Source organism: Podarcis bocagei (genome assembly GCF_964188305.1).
Source record: "Podarcis bocagei genome assembly, chromosome: 15".
Lineage (NCBI taxonomy): Eukaryota > Metazoa > Chordata > Lepidosauria > Squamata > Lacertidae > Podarcis > Podarcis bocagei.
Window position 1 is genome coordinate 33,370,530 of NC_138141.1, and position 16,782 is coordinate 33,387,311.

General features: G+C 46.3%; 1 protein-coding gene across 2 annotated transcripts in view; it reads left to right on the top strand.

The window, feature by feature from the left end:
• ZZEF1 (zinc finger ZZ-type and EF-hand domain containing 1) overlaps positions 1-16,782 on the top strand; it is a 71,553-nt gene that overhangs the window by 36,708 nt on the left and 18,063 nt on the right. For both annotated transcript variants that reach the window (XM_081172816.1, XM_081172817.1), the window contains exons 30-44: positions 571-735; positions 1,133-1,252; positions 1,986-2,147; positions 3,895-4,024; positions 5,306-5,444; positions 6,675-6,840; positions 7,727-7,992; positions 8,864-9,015; positions 9,627-9,801; positions 11,472-11,608; positions 12,497-12,771; positions 13,807-13,981; positions 14,168-14,300; positions 15,302-15,498; positions 16,184-16,303. In XM_081172816.1, the coding sequence (XP_081028942.1) occupies positions 571-735; positions 1,133-1,252; positions 1,986-2,147; positions 3,895-4,024; positions 5,306-5,444; positions 6,675-6,840; positions 7,727-7,992; positions 8,864-9,015; positions 9,627-9,801; positions 11,472-11,608; positions 12,497-12,771; positions 13,807-13,981; positions 14,168-14,300; positions 15,302-15,498; positions 16,184-16,303 (2,512 nt within the window). The remainder of the gene's footprint in view (positions 1-570; positions 736-1,132; positions 1,253-1,985; positions 2,148-3,894; positions 4,025-5,305; positions 5,445-6,674; positions 6,841-7,726; positions 7,993-8,863; positions 9,016-9,626; positions 9,802-11,471; positions 11,609-12,496; positions 12,772-13,806; positions 13,982-14,167; positions 14,301-15,301; positions 15,499-16,183; positions 16,304-16,782) is intronic.

Sequence of the window (16,782 nt, forward strand, 5' to 3'; positions counted from 1 at the left end):
GTGGGCGAGTGTATGTGAGAGCATTTCTTGCTTTTGTGTATATATCAGAAAACCCTGTTATACGATATATAAGATATACAATATCTTTAATGTCATTGTCGCATGCAGAACAATGAAATTGAAAAACTACATAAAAACTACATAAAACTACATAAAAACTACATAAAACATTCAAAAACCCCTAAAAACTCTGAAAGCCCATTTTAAAATACACTATACTATAGAGACCCCTTATGCTGCGTTTGGAACCAGAATTGCATTTGCATAGAAACTGTTTCTCAGGCGGCTAGTCCTGGCCTTTGTAACCCTATACCTTCTTCCAGAAGGCAGAAGCTGAAAGAGATCATTTGTTATAACAAACCATAAAGCCATGGTAGCGTGTTGTCATCGCTTTGCTGCCACATTTTGTCCTGATCGATAAATACCCACCACTTGCCACTTTGTTAGGCTTCTTGACATCACCAGTTCTCTGTTGATGGAGAAGCTCATCGGTGTGGGTGAATGCACCGTCCCCTTGTGCCAATGCAGGAAAAGGTTTAATAGGAAAGTGTGTGTGTGCGTTTCTCCTAGTGTTCTGAAAGTCCTTGCTTTGAGGAAAGCTCAAGCCAAAAGCATCTTGGAAGTGTTGAAGATGATCCTCCAGTGCCTAGAATCCCTCAGCCAGCCTCACTGCTTCACCCCACCTTGCATCATCTTCCTGCTGGAACTCCTGGCTTGCCAAAAAGACTTCACAAAGTAAGACATGTGGGAAGCTGCACTTCAGGCATAGGCAGTTGTTCATTTGTAGCTCAGGTTAGCAGAGAGCGGAATGCGTCCAATCAAACCATTGGTCCATCATTCTTAGTATGGCCTACACCTTTGATGGGGGTACCCGAGGCCAGCATATTTAATAAAAACTATTTTTTAATACGGATAGCCTGTCATACACTTAGCACTGTCATATTTTAATGGGTGATCTTGGGAATAGCTCAAGTTATGTATTCCCCCACCCCTTTGTTTTGGTTCTTCTCATTGCCCCTTTGCTCTGATGTCAGTGCAATGGTAGATTGAAGTAGCTATGGTTGTTGGGAAGTATTACACAATGGCAGGCTTATAAAATGCAATCCAACAGCCTATATATCTTCTTTTCCAGCTATTTTGCACACTTGGAAGGCTGTGGGGCTGAGCTGCACCGGGAAATACGGGAATCTTACTACCAGCTTCTTCTCTTTTTGGTCAACGCTCTGAAAGGATTTAACGACCTCGATGAGAAGTATGGACCTCTTTCTTTCTTTCTTTCTTTCTTACTTTCTCTTAAAGCATACAAGATCCTTTTTTTTGGTAAGACTCCTTTACTCCAACCACCATGGTAATTTTCCCTGGTGTTGTGTGGAGTACATCCTATTGTCGTCCCATAACTTACTATCAATCAATTTTATTGCATCACTCTGAGCTCTGAGTATCATTTATTACTTATTAAGGTATTTATATCCTGCCTTTCTCCCAAGTTGGGACTCAAGGCAGCTCAAAACTGTTAAAAACTTTATAAAACACAAAGTTACAAAAGCAAACTAACAAAACACATTTAAAACCAGCAATTTAAATGCAGTTTGCCCTGACAGCAGCCCAGTGGGCAGTCTTTGCACTTTAGTATTCAAAGGCCTGTCTGAAGAGGAAGGTCTTGCTTAGCCTGCTGGCAGAAGGATAACAAGGGGAGGGAGGAGTCAGCCTGATCTCTCTTGGGAAGGAATTCCGCAGTAGGGAAGCAGCCACAGAGAAGGCTCTGTATTATGAACAAGGGAGAAAAATCAGGTTGTTTCCAATGTTGCTTCCCTCCACACTATGTGCAAATTCCATCATGTTGTCTCCTTTGGTCATAGCCCCCTTTACCCCCCAAATGAAATTAAGGCCGTTTGTCCCTTCTCCTTCGCTTTTGCCACCTGCAGCCTTGCAGCTCCTCTGTGTTTTAATTGCGCTGCCCTGGTTTGTCTTCCCTGTTCGTTTAGATCGTTGCTCCCTGCCTTGTCCTGCGTGCAGACGTCTCTCCTTCACCTCTTGGACATGGGTTGGGAGCCAAGTGACCTTTCCTTCTTTGTTGATATACAGCTGCCACACCTCCTTATCAACATGTCACGAGAGAACATAAGTACACATGACAGCATAGTTTGGTAAGTTGGGACAAGTACCCGGGTTTGTTTTGCTTTGACACTCCTATCGGTGCCGCAACAAAACGACTAGCACATTTGCAAAGCTAAGCAGGGTCTGGTATGGTTTCAAATTGGATGGGAGACCGCCTGTTGAGATTGCTGCAATGCAGGGGGTTGGACTATGTCACCCTTGGGATCCCTTCCAACTCTGATTCTTTGAAAGTCTGTGAAATAATTTTAGCTGGGAAGTCGCTTGTGCATTTGTAGGAATTGCCCAGAACTGCCTCGAGGGGATCTTGGCTGAAAGGTGGGATAGAAATCTGACAAGTGAATAAATAATGCAAAATAAAGATATTTCCCAAAGCAGTTACTGTTTCTTACAAGAGCTGGCTTTCTCTTAAAAAAATACAGATGCCTTGTTGTTGTTTTTTCCCTTTGTGGGGGAGCCTCGTGTTTGAAGTGTTTTGAGACTGAGATGTTTGTTGTTTGCATTAATATATCAACTGCCTGCATTGCAGGATTCCATATTTGTTCCTATGGCTGGTAGGGGCTGTGAGTTTTTGGAAGGGCTAGGCATTTGAGTAGCCCACTTTTTAAAACTTTGTTTATTAATGGCATTTGCATGCTGTTCCAGTACAGCATAAAGTTCTCTTTGTGGTTTAACAGGAAATAATTCTAAACACATTGGAAATGCAAATTAGGTCATGAAGCCATGAAATCAAAACCTGCATCCTTGCTCCTCCAAAGTTAGAACACAGATTTAAAAACATAGAAGGTCACACTGCACCAACTATTTAGAAGACCTGGGTGTTGCTGGAAATAAGCTGGCATTGGGCAAACCTCCCTGGGGAGGCTGTTCCATAACTATGGTGGTAGCACCGAAAACTCTTACTGGCCTCAGATAATTCAATTTAGAGCAGGCACTCCAAGGAGATTCTTTGGAAGAAGACCAAATTATTTTTAAAGCATTAATTTTAATGGGCATCCTAAAGAGGGTTAAATTGATAGGTTTAGTGCTTGTGCTAATTATGAAAACAAACAGGAGTACACCAAGTTTTTCTGTGCCACCCATTAACAAATGTGCTCATGTGAAAGTGTGAAAAATAGTTGACTTGAGTTTTAAAAAACAGAACATAGAGATAAAACCTTTAATAGCAAAACAAAAACAGAAAACAGTTTTTAGAAATGCTGGAATGTGGGGAAATGAAGAGGTCTTCCCTTGGTGCTGAAAGGTTGACAGCAGAGGCACTGCTGTAAGCCTGCCTGGTGAGGGCATCCCATAAACCAGGGCATTACCACTGAAAGGACTCCCTCAGTGGTGCGGTGTTCTGTTCTCAGAGCCCTTCCATTCTCCCTAAGTTGCAGGATCTTGTCCCTGACTACGCACTGACCTATGCTTGTTGCGTTTCTGAGATGGAGACCCTTAAAAGAGCAGCGGGACTGTAGAAGAGATGTCCTTGCCCCCCTCCTCCAAGCTTCCAGGCTTGCCACATTCTCCAGATTGAAGGGGCAGGGGCAATCCTGTGCATTAATGAAATTAATTTGCATAATTGTGGATGACTTACTGAACAATTCTTCTATTCAGCTCTTAATCTGGAACACCAGGTTCAGGCTACAGTTAAGATATTGGAAGCATATTAACCTGAGGCCTCTTTTTACTTGAATCAAACGGCTTTTGATCCATTAAACATTGCAGCCCCTCTTCCCCCATTATTTTGGTCCTGCCGTTCTAAGTAGAAAGCATTTAATTTTGTGCCTTTGTTCCTAGCCAGTGGAGCGAGGAAGAGGAACTCGCAGACTACAAGCAGAACACCGAGTGGATGGACGAGTGTCAAGAAGGAGTCTTTGAAAGCTGGTGTGACAAGATAAGCCAGGCTGATCCAGAGAAGCAGAGGAAGGTCAGTAGAATGAAAACTTTTGGTCTGGGTTTGGTGGATAAATATTTATAAGATGCCTTTTGGGGTCAAATCCACCCAAGCCAGCAAATTAAAAACAACCATATAACAACATTAGTATATCATTATCATTGTGAAACTTTCAAAATGGGGGCCGGGGGGCAGGGCGGAGGAGAATCCTGGAAATGCATTAAAATATATATTCAGCTGGTTTAAAACCCTTTCGCAGAGCTACTTTAATGAACCAGCAGCATGACTAAAAAACACATTTTAGTCATTGGCTGAAAACACTGATAGGCGGATGGAGTTGGGAACTCAGAATGTGCATGCTAGGTACTTCTAAGTTCCAAAATATTGCTCACAGGATAGCTTTGAATCTGGGGGTACAGGGAGTGTGTAACCAGCTTTGTTTGTAGCTGGAAGAGTTGTATATGCTCATGATACTACTTCAGAATATTATTGTAGGCTGCACCTGAATTGGCTCTTAGAAGCAGAAGCCTCCTTGGGGCTGAAACCAAGTTCTCCCTTGGCATTAATTGAGAGTGCGGTTTGTGCAGAGAGAGAGAGAGAGAGAGCAAAACTCCAAGAAGCAATTCTGCATCCATCTGCTTTCTTTCCAAAGCCCTCCAGGCTTCGCAAAACTCATGTTCTTCCCACCTGATGTTTCCCTGTGATGGGCTTTCTTCCCAGTTCCTGCTCCATTATCTAGAGCAGGCATGTCCAACTCCCAAGAGACAGCAATCTACTCCCACTATAAAATAACTGGCAGTGATCTAACCATTGGATTTTTGGGGAGGAAGACCCAAAGTTGTTGCGCTTTTTTGGGCGAGGAAGACCCAAAGTTTTTTTAGCTTTTTTGGGGGGGGGGGAACGATCGACCAAGGGCGCCCCACGATCGAGTTGTTGGACATGCCTGATCTAGAGGCATTGTAGCTTGCATGGAATTAATTTTCTTGTATATTCTGATGTGGTCTGACCTGATGCTGCACCTCCTGAAGTTAATTGTGGCTTGGAACACAGTTACCTCTTGGGTTTTGCACTTTTCTGGATTTTGCAGTACTGTTCAAAGCTCAAAGAACAAAGCAAAATGCCCATTAAAAATACGCATTTAAGAATAACTCTACAATTCAACAATTTCTATCAGAAATATATTGATCTGCCCATGCTACAGATGATGGCTCTTGAGTTGGACCTGCAGTGGGCAGAGCCAAGATGGTGGCATTTTATGGTTTAAAGTTTTCTGCAAAGCAAGCCCGTGAAAAGTGTTTCCATGTCTCATTCCAGATGCACATGTTCATTGCCCGCTACTGCGACCTGTTACACGTGGACATATCCTGTGACGGGTGCGATGAGATTGCTCCTTGGCATCGTTACCGCTGCTTGCAGTGCAACGACATGGATCTTTGCAAAACGTGCTTTTTGGGTAAGCCAGTTAGCCAGAAATGGCATCGTTTCTTCTTCAAAGGGGGGTGCTCAGTTTTCTGTAGTTTAACATCTTTCTTTTCCTTTTTTTAAAAAAGAGTAGACATCCAAGGAGATCCTTTTGCATTAACTTAAAAAAGAAAAAATGGCACCAGTTTTCTGAATTTTGAAACAGGCAATATTGTCCACACAGGAAAAAGGAGGAGTAGGGTGTAAGACATGGAAATACTATAATTTGCAGGTAGTGGTATGTATGTGTATAGATGGACTGATGTTATGTGGATTCCCAGCACATGCATCAACTACTACTGGCCTGTTTTCCCAGCAGAGAAGAGGGACTTCAAGTTATCTACTCCCTTCCTTTCCCTTCACTCTCTGCTCTTTCCATTTCTGGGGGCAAGAATGGGAACCTGCAGTCCTCTAGCTATTCTCTAAACTCCCAACTCGCATCAACCCAAGCTTATTTGTGTTTTTGGGCAGTGATAAGGAAGCTGTGGCCCTCCATGTTGCTGGACTACAACTCCCATCATCCCTGACCCTTGGCCATACAGGCTGGGGCTGATGGGAGCTGCATTCTAGCGATATCTGGAGGGCCACCGGCTCCCCATTTCTCTGCTTCAGGGGGACCCAGAAGTGTCAAATACAGGCTTTTAACTGGAGCCTTGGCCTGTCCAGGTGTTAAGTCGTGATACTTAAATGGAACCTCCATGGCCCAAAGCAGTAAACATCAGAATACCAGATGCAGTGGGGAAGAAGTGCTGCTTTTTCGTCTCTCACAAGTTTCCCGGAGACTCCCAATGGGCTGCTGATGGAACCTAAATGTGTCTTTGGTCACATCCAACAGGGCATTTTCCATGCAAGCAAAACATCTCATTTTTTTGCCATTCAAAAGTCCTACCAGCAAGGACTCTGAACCTTCTGGCTCTTGGCCCATGCAAAGACACTGAGTGTGCACCCCAAAGGGTTAATTTTAAGCCTGTTTAAGAAAGAGAAATCAGAACCTATCAGCTTTGCCAACTTGCTGCCCTCCAGATGTTTGGCACTACAGCTTACGCCCCTCTGTGCTGGCTGAGGCTGATGGGAGCTGTAGTCCAAAACATCTGGAAGGTACTAGGCAGCAGAGGCTGAGGAAATGGATTTATTCAACAGTTCTGCTGCAAGAGTGGTGTAGATATTGAACAAACGGTGGCTGCTTTGAACACCCGTTGCTCTCCCTTTGCATCCCATGTAGGCGGAGTGAGACCCGAAGGCCACGAGGCGAACCATGACATGGTCAACATGGAATATGCCTGCGACCACTGCCAGGGCATTATCGTTGGGCAGCGCATGAACTGCAACGTGTGCGAAGATTTTGACCTTTGCTTTGGGTGTTACTCCGCCAAGAAGTACTCTGAGAGGTACTCTGCCTTCACAACCTTCTGAATCTTAACGTGATCACGCTTGGGAATTGGGCACCTCTACTTTGGGATTTTAAACCACAGAGCCTAGGGCTTGCCGATCAGAAGGTCGGCGATTTGAATCACCACGATGGGGTGAGCTCCTGTTGCTCGGTCCCTGCTCCTGCCAACCTAGCAGTTTGAAAGCACGTCAAAGTGCAAGTAGATAAATAGGTACCACTCTAGCGGGAAGCGTTTCCGTGCACTGCTCTGGTTCGCCAGAAGCGACTTAGTCATGGTGGCCACATGACCCGGAAGCTGTACGCCGGCTCCCTCGGCCAGTAAAGCGAGATGAGCACCGTAACCCCAGAGTCGGCCTAATGGTCAGGGGTCCCTTTACCTTTACTTTTTGGCATTATCAGGTGGAGGGGGGGGCAAATCGTGGCTAATCCACAGGTGCAATTTGCTCAGCACTTCTCCCAATCTAGCTTGAGTCAGGGGTGGGGAGCCCACACACTTGCCGGATGTACCTGGTTCCTTTTATTAACACCCCGCCCCTGAACCTACTAATCTGACACTAGGAATAGGGTACCTCTACATCCTTGTCCTATGAATTTGTTTCCGGTGCCAGGAACTGTGCAGATCCCATATGGATGGAGCAGTACTTTTGAGGAGGTTGGGGGTATACGAGGCTTGTATGTTGTAAGCATTTTCAGAAAATAAGCAAGAAGGAAGATGACAGTCTAGGTTGCAGAGACTTGTATTGTGCCCATGCGCCCCAGAGCACAACCCCGCTTTGCGCCTAGAGGCAGTCACATGCATCCTGTTGACATTTTACTAGTAGCAGTGCCAGCCATCCATCGTAATGAGAAGTTCTGCTTTTCTTCCCTCCTCGCCTCCATTTTAGCCACCTGCCCACCCACAGCGTCACAGCGCACCCGATGATGACCATCCGGATCAGTGACCGCCATCGGCTCATCCAGCCCTACCTTCACAACTACTCTTGGCTGCTGTTCTCCGCTCTGGCTCTCTACAGCGCCGACTTGTCGAGCGGCAAGCAAGGGGATGGCGAGGAGGCGCTTGACCCCCAGGTCGTCGCCCACGCCAGGGCCCTGCAGCAGCAGTGCATCCAGCTGATTGGGGATTGCCTGGTGAAAGTGCAGCATGGGAAAGGTGAAGGACGTGGGGATGGCTGCTCAGATCCAGGGCAGAGCATCGGTGGGAGTGGGAGACGACACATTGCTTATCCCAGGCATAGATTCTGCCCACGCGCTAAGGCTTGTTGCTTTGATATAAAGCTGTAAGGTAGGAGTGGGGAGCCTTTGGCTCTCTGGTTGTTACTGAACTACAACTCCCCTCATCCGTGGCCACTGTTCATGCCTGCTAAGGCTGATGGGAAGTGTAGTTCAGCAGTGTATGGAGGACTAGGGGATCCCTGCACCCTGCCATAAGGTCTGCATCTGAATTCTGTTTCAGGATGGAGATTGCAGAGGTTAACTTTTTGCATTGGTGGGATGCTTTATCGTAGGAGTGTTGGTTTTTTGCGGTGTATGTGTTTTTTGATTAAAATGTGGTAAGTCACTTGAGTTGCCATAGAAAAAAGTGGCTAAGTAATTTAAATAATAAAGGATTGGGGGGTTGTTGGGGCACCCTCTTCCAGCATTTAAAACCCCCACGGTCAAAACACGTTGTACCAGCACTGCTCTTTTTGCTAAACTACTCTCTACCCAGTGTGGGCTGTTCAGTCCATAAGGCTGCCTTTCCCCATCCCTGGTGGCTAGGGAATAGGATAATTTGGAAGGGAGGCTTTCAGCAGTGGCAGTAAGCCCCATATGAGCTGGTCTGGATTCTTGAACACTGCTGAGGGGTGAGGGAGGCACAGAGTTCATTTTCTTAACCCTCAAGTTCCAGAACTTGCTCTAATTATGATGAGAGTTGGATTTATTTCCTTCTTTTCCTCTACCCTCACCCCAGTACACATTTAGGATCTGGTCCATTCATGTTCCACTTTTGGATCATCTTATCTTCCTTCCCCCACACCCAGGTTTGAAAAGCCTCGCTCTGCTCTGCATGTTGCCAGAAAGTGAATCTTTACCTGAAAAGGGGATACTATCAGTTGAAAATTCCACAGACGGCACTGGTGAGAGAGCCATGGAAACCGATAAGGCGACGTCTGCATCTTTCACCCACTGCAACGTAAATATATATTTTTAAAAATGCTTCAATGTAAACGAAAGATTAACTGTGGTATACCTTCACCTGTGAATATTGTCATTGATGAAGAATCCTATTTTTGTTAACAAAGAGACATGAGCGGTGGGTGGAACAAATGATGGCTTCCCAGGGCCTGAATCTGACTTCACCTTGGTTTTGTGTATTTGTGGTAATTTCAGGCTGATAGCTAATAGTTCAAAAGTGTAGGAAACGAAGGTCTCATCTCGCAAGGAACATGGCAAGTGCACCCATTCATTGAGCGCACACGTCCTCTTTCCCACACACCTACACTGCCAATCACCACCACCCACTCCCTTCGCTTTTCAGCAGGGGACTTTCCTCCATCCCTGGAAGGATGGAGTGCAGACTTAACAAATTCCTTCTGCTCTGGACGTTAGGGACCCATCTGGATCAGGACTCAGCGGAAACAAATCCCTCTGGCTGAGGGGGGAGAACCTTCTTAAGGCAGCCCAATTTGGTGAAGTTGAACCCTGCAGGTGCTCCACTCTGCTGTTTGTTTTAGCTTTTGACAAGTCAGGCTTGCCAACTACATAAGAGCACTGTTGCAATTTTCGCCTCTCCTTTATTTGTAGGGGAATGGAAACGCTGATGAAATCCAGGCCTCTGCAGATACCGAACGAGCGCAGAAAGTGAAAACGGAGGGCAAGCCCTCCAACGGCCTTCCACTGAAGAAAGAGGTGGTAACACAAGAGAGAGAGAAGCTTGCCCTTAATTCAGATTTTCAAGCGAAGGAATCTGTATCTGCAGGTAAAGATTACTCCTTTTTAGTTCCTAGAATTACAAGTCACTACTCTGTTTTTAAATGTCTTTCTCCTTTATCATTTGAACATGTTTCTTCTAAGTTTGTGGCTCTGCCATTGTTTGGCATCAAAATTACTTTGCGCCTGCAGCTGGTAATAACATGTAGTCGATAGTAATCATTTTTAAATTGCCTAAAATGTACCAAGTGCCTTTCAAGACACCCTAACCAGCAGCCTTACAAACTATATTTATCTTAAATGTGGAAAAATGAGTTGGTGGAAGGAGAGGGAATAATTTCTGAGCAGAAGTTTATGCATGTTCAGAGAACTTAATAGAGGAAAGGTAAGTGCTAGTCATGGTTTACCAATATGAGCATTGCAGTAAGCCTTGATTAGCACTAAACTGCAAATAGGAAGTGATGCCGTGCTTGGGAGTGCAGATGCGGGAGTGAACAGGCCTCCCAAGGTGGCTTGGAGGACTGGCTAAATTGAGGCTAGATGCTTCAAAGAAGTGCTGCTTCACACCATTCATTGCACCAACTTAGGGGACTTTTAAAGGAGTTATTATTATTATTATTATTATTATTTATTAAATTTGTAGCCCGCCTTGCATCTGAAGATCACAGCATAAACATACAAAACGAGAACACAAAATACATAATAAGAACAATAACAAATCAAACACCACCACCACCCTCCTACAAACATGTTTAAAAGGACATAGAATGTTAATCAGACAAAGGCTTAGTTATAAGAAACAACCACTTTTGCCTGGTGCCTAAAGCTGTATAATGAAGTTGCCAGGCGAGGTTCCCTGGGGAGAGCAGTCCATAAGTGGGGAGCCACACTCTGGGCTTCTCGCGGGGGAGACACAAGAAGGCTCTCAGGTGATGATCACAGGGTCTGGGTTGGTTCATATGGGGAGAGGTGAAATAATGTGTGGCAGCAATCTAACTTACGAGGTTGCCAGAGCATAGACAACAGAAGTTAGGCCAGATAGTGGCACCGTGGGACTACCAGCCGAAGCTGATGCCACCTGAGCTTCCAGCGACAGCAAAGGAGTATCCCTAAGCTATGTACCTGCTCCTTCAGATGGAGTGTAAGCCCATCAAGGGCAGGCCACCTCTCATCCATTCGTTCTAGGGAACCACCCACTAACAGTGGCTCAGTCGTACTTGGATTGAGCTTCGGTTTGTTGGCTCCGATCCAGTCCATTACCAAGGCAAGAGAACGGTCCAGCACATCCATTTTCTTACCTGCAGATATAAAGGAGAAGTAGAGCTGTGTGATACCAGCATATTGCTGACAGCGTACTCAAAGATCAATCCATGGCTGTATCCTCAGGAATCTGAGACATGCCTCTCAATACCACCTGCTGGTGAATAACCATTTCCTGCGAGGGGCTTCTCAGGGGGATCTGGTTGGTTGCTGTAGGAAACAGGACTCTTGGACCGGATGGTCCTCTGGTCTGATCTTGCAGGGCATAAGGAAATGCCATAAGGAAAGTTAAAGCTAACCACGGTTATCACATTGCAGATGCAATGCTGCACCATGGTCAGCGACAAAAGTGAGAGAAAATCAAGCACATGGAGGGAGCGCACTGTGAAGCAGCTACCTCAACAGTAATGACAATTCTGCAATTTGGAGAAATTTATGTCGCTTTCTTTCATTTTACAGACGCTGAAGTTGCCGACGTTTTGACTCCATGCCGAGCTGAAGAGAAGGCAATGCCCAGCCAAGAGGAGATATTTGCCGAGTGCTCCCAGAAGAGGATTCTTGGGTTGCTGGCTGCCATGTTGCCTCGCTTGAAATCAGTAAGAATCTGCATAAACTGGGGGAAGGGAAGCCAGGGAGTTTCTGGGTGGCAAGAAGAAGGAAGCGGGTAAAGCAGCTGGAGAAGAGGGCAGAGGCTTAACAAAGAACTGGGTGGTGGGGGTGTCCTTTTCCCACCCTTGGGACCCCACCAAACCACCTGAACCTGCAACTGGGTGTGGAGAGTGCAGCTGACTGCTGAATGGGACAGCCTGAGACTGATCCATCCACCTTGGGCCTGCTCGTAAAAAGCAGAGGTGAATAAACAGCTGGATAGACAGCCCACCTTGGATGAAGGCAGGAAACAGACTGAGTGAGGACAGGAAGGAGCTATGTGCTCTTGACTCTGAACATTTCTTGCCTTGAAGGCCAGGTGTTGATTTGACACCCATTACAAACACATTTGTTTTGGGACACGGGTGGCGCTGAGGGTTAAACCACAGAGCCTAGGACTTGCTGATCAGAAGGTTGGTGGTTTGAATCCCCACGACGGGGTGAGCTCCCGTTGCTCAGACCCTGCTCCTGCCAACCTAGCAGTTTGAAAGCACGTCAAAGTGCAAGTAGATAAATAGGTACCGCTCCAGCAGGAAGGTAAACGGCGTTTCCATGCACTGCTCTGGTTCGCCAGAAGCGGCTTCGCCATGCTGGCCACATGACCCGGAAGCTGTACGCTGGCTCCCTTGGCCAATAAAGCGAGATGAGCGCCACAACCCCAGAGTCGGCCACGACTGGACCTAATGGTCAGGGGTCCCTTTACCTTACAAACACATTTCAGGTGAGACCAGCAGTCCATTCCCAGCTGGAAGTAGGCAAAAGCTGGAAACGGAGAAAAGGAGTGAAGCACATTCCCAGTCCTCTTGATTTCCTGCCCCCTTCTGCCCTCTCTGCAGGACTCGGCCATGTCTCTGATGAACCTGGACCAGATCCTCCCGCTGATGTTTCAAGTTGTGATCTCGAATGCCGGCCATTTGAATGAAACCTACCACTTAACCCTGGGGCTCCTAGGCCAGTTGATTCGGAGGCTGATGCCTGCAGAAGTAGACGCTGCCGTGACCACGGTCCTCTCGGCCAAACACGGCCTCGTTGCTGCCGATGGATCCTCTGTGCCGGAAGGATGGAAGACGACCCATCTCCTCTTCAGCTTGGGAGCGGTTTGCCTGGACAGGTACATAGAGAAAAGTTTTCCTCTGCCTAATCCTGGAATAGGGAACGGTAGGTGGGCAGAGGTTATTGGAGGCGGTCTCCCCACCTGCAATAGCCAGTGCAAGACACCCCCACACCCCCATGGACTGGGGCACTGGGCAAGCACAGGATCCACTGAGTCCCTAGCAGGCCCTGCTGTTGTCATATCACTACAGTGGGCCTGATCTTTGCTGCACCAGCCTGGACTCTGGCATAGTGAGGGGGTATTTACCCCTCCCCATTCCATCCTGGCAACATGAGCTGATTAGTGGAGGCTGTTACGGTTTGTGGTTCAGCTTCGTAAGTCTTCAGAAGCTGGCGGTTTTGCCCTGCAGCTGTGAGCAGTACCCCCCTCCCCCGGGCGGGGGGGTGGAATTAGCAAGGGGGTGCTAAGAGGCAAGGGGGTGGCAGAGGTAGCATTGGGGGGGGGGGCTAGAGCCTGAAGTGTAACATCTTCTACTGCTCTTGATTGCTTTCAAAGCTATAGTCACGTTTCTTTGTATTTGTGGTTCTGAGTTTTCACAAGATATCTCATTATCTGTAATAGCTGGATCTAGTTCATCAGTTTTGTTGAATTAATTAAATAGTTTTGATTGGATTTTGAATGCATGTGCAATTTATCATTACTGTTTTGAATGTTTTGGTGTTATTGTCATCCTTAGTGGGCCGTGTAAACGACTACAGTATTCTGAATAATGCTTTTTATCAGGCAGGGGGCAGTGGGGATGAGTTTGTGGACCCATGGAGGGGACAGTATCTCAAAAAGGTTTGGGGACTACTGCCCTAGAGTATCCCAAGCATGCTGTTTCTATGGGGGAAGGCCAGCTGTCATTTCCAAGAAAGCTTGTCCACCCTTGATTAAGGATTCTCTGCTAAGCATCAGAGGGAAGCGTGCGTTTGCTTGATCACTGGAGTCATTTGTTGTTTTGGAAACCTCACTGGTGCATGAATAGCGCACACAGGCTCACAGCTAAATGGGCTGCTCAGCCTAAGAAAACCCCAAACTTTTGTTTTTCAGCCGTGTAGGCCTCGACTGGGCATGCACTATGGCCGACATCCTCCGAGCCCTGAACACCTCTGCACAGTGGCACAGTGTGATTGCTGCCTTCACAGACCACTGCATCAAGCAGCTGCCTTTCCAGCTGAAACACACCAACATCTTTACCTTGCTGGTACTTGTCGGCTTTCCAGAGGTGAGTGTGTTGAGCTTTAAAGCACAGCTGCCGCGGAACCATTTCCCAGACAGCACTGCCACAATTGCAACGACAACAACAAAAATGCATTTTGCTAGGGCAGGGGAGGATGCATAAAAGTTGGTCGGGGTCAATCCTTGCCTGGAGTTTGACGTCCTCTCTTCTCTCTCTCTCCGCTGTCTACAGGTCTTGTGCATGGGGACCCGGTCTGTGTATATGGACAACGCAAATGAGGCCCACAACGTGATCATCCTCAAGCACTTCACAGAGAAGAACAGGGCGGTGGTTGTGGACATGAAAACACGGAAGAGAAAAGCAGGTTCCTTTCAACTTAATCTCAGCATGATCCCCCTTTCTTGCACCACTTGGTTTTGCATTCTTAGCTGCCTTCACAGTTACAAGGGCTAGAACACTCACTTTTTTTTTTTCCAAAGAAGTGACTTGTGTTAGTTGGTTAACAAATGAATGAATTGTTTTACTTCCCTCACACAGAAATTTCTGCCTTGCCCTTCTGGTGCCTTTTTGCCATTCAGGGCAACAGTTTAAAATCACAGCACCACAACAGCATATTAAAATGCAAACAGTAAAAACAGATACAACACCCAGGTTGGTGTTCAACTTAAGCTTTACTCAGAGTAGACTTGTTGAAATTAATGGCTGTAATGAGGTCACGTTCATTAATTTCAATGGGTCTGCTGTGAATGGAACTTAGTTGCATACCACCACCCCGCAAATAAAATGCACATCATTAGAAATCCATATAAAGGCACCAATGCCAGAGATCACAAGGAAAAATGACCTTGGCAGGCAGAAGGAATAAAAGTGTTTGAATGAATGAATGAGAGTGATGGTCACACAACACGAAGACTGTTGTGGAACCCCATGAATCCTATTTTATTTATTATTTCTAAGGCAGTTCATTTTGCACTGTTGCAGGAAATTAATGGGATGGGATTTGAGAATGGGTTTCAGGTGTTTGGTTCTTTGCACGCATCACCATTTTTATGCATTACTTTGCTAGACAGAAGCTCAGAGGTGGCTGCTTAAACAGTGGCATGTTTGGCAAAATAAATGCTGCGGCACCACAAAATCTCTATATTCTACCTTGCTGCCTGCATTGGGGTTATTTTGATGCACAATCAGCGTCCCACTTTTATGTACACCTGATTTTGTTTATTTTTTAAGCAAATAGAATTGATGTTTGGGTTGATGCTCTCCGTGGAACACTTGGGGTGTTAGGTCAAGGTTGGCCCCAGTACTGAACCAGGCCACGATCCCCAGCAGAGACCTGCACAGTCACCTCCTTCCTCTGCTTTCTAGTGAAAGACCTCCAGCTGGTTCAGCCATGCGGACAAGGCGATGACGAGTCTCGGTGCCAGTTGCGGCAGTACCTCCAGCACTTTGTCTTCATCACCAGCCATCTCCTCCAGACCAGCATCAACAGCAGCTTTGCAGAGGCTGTGGAAGCAACCTGGGTCTTATCTCTTGCCCTGAAGGGGCTATACAGGACGCTTAAGGTACAGTATAGCGTGGCAGGTACTATGTGCGGTGGATCTAGGCGGCGAAGCCAGTGGTCTTCACTACACCTTATTTATTTAGAGCAGGGTTTTGGCAGCTGTTGTTTGGACTTCAACTCCCATCATCCCCGACCACTGGTCCTGCCAGCTAGGGATGGTGGGAGTTGTAGTCCAGCAAAAGTTGGGAGACCCAAGTTTGGGAAACCCTGGTTTAGAGCATTAGGATCCCCCACTCTTCAGCTGAAAAGGCTCCCAGAGCAGCTTAACAGACAAGCCATTAAAACTAAATGTCCCCTTACAGTCTAAAAAGGGAGAACATAGCACACAAGGGGAAAGGAATGGGGAGGGAAGAGGGGGAAACAAACGTGAAATCCGTTTGACTTTGGAAGTGGCCTGTAGAAGAAAGCAGGACGGTTCAAAGAAACAAGGGGGCAGACCTCAGAAAAGGTGCTGGAAGAAGGTTCGCATTATTCCTGGTCACTCCCTATTTCTTCATGCGCCCAATGCCTTTTGAATATGATATTGTTGTTCAGAGGCAGGGGGAAAAAGCGGTTCAGAGAGTATAATTCAAGCAGCCAAGTATAAGGTTTAAGATGTAAAGATTACATGAAAGCCACATCATGCAAGCAGTTTTCCATCTGGGCTGCGATACATCTGGTTTTCTTTTCTCCCCTGTCTTTGGCAGATGCATCCCTTTGAAGAAATTCGCACCGCCTTCCTTCAGACGGGTCTGCTTAAATTGCTGGTGAAGAAGTGCAGCAAAGGAACAGGCTTCAGTAAGACCTGGCTTCTCCGAGACTTGGAGGTAATGCAAGGCCTTCTCCAAGATGGCGGGGCTGCTGATCCCCTGCGCCTGAAACGATTCCTCTTGCTCATCTGCGTAAGCTCTTTCCAGTCCTCCAAAGAGAACACACGAGGGCTCAAGCTATACAGGGGTGTAAAGGGGATCCTTGCACTAACCTTGTCTTCTTCCTCTTGTGACCCTTCATGCATCAGTTATGGAGGTCTGGAGGGGAGACTCTTAACTGTGTTCATTTTGAGCCTTATTTTGAACACCTAAACAGGACTAATTCCTCTTGAGCCTCCTGCCAGTCATTTCATTATTTATTTTTTAAAAAATACATTTTTATTTCCCACTTTCCCATTTTACATTATTCAACAATAAATATAAATCACACACAAATCCAGTAATGTTTTCTGCGACTTCCCTTCCTCCTCTTCTGCAGTTTCTTATTTTTCTATCAGATTCTCTTACTGCATATCTTAATTTATCCTTTTTAACCA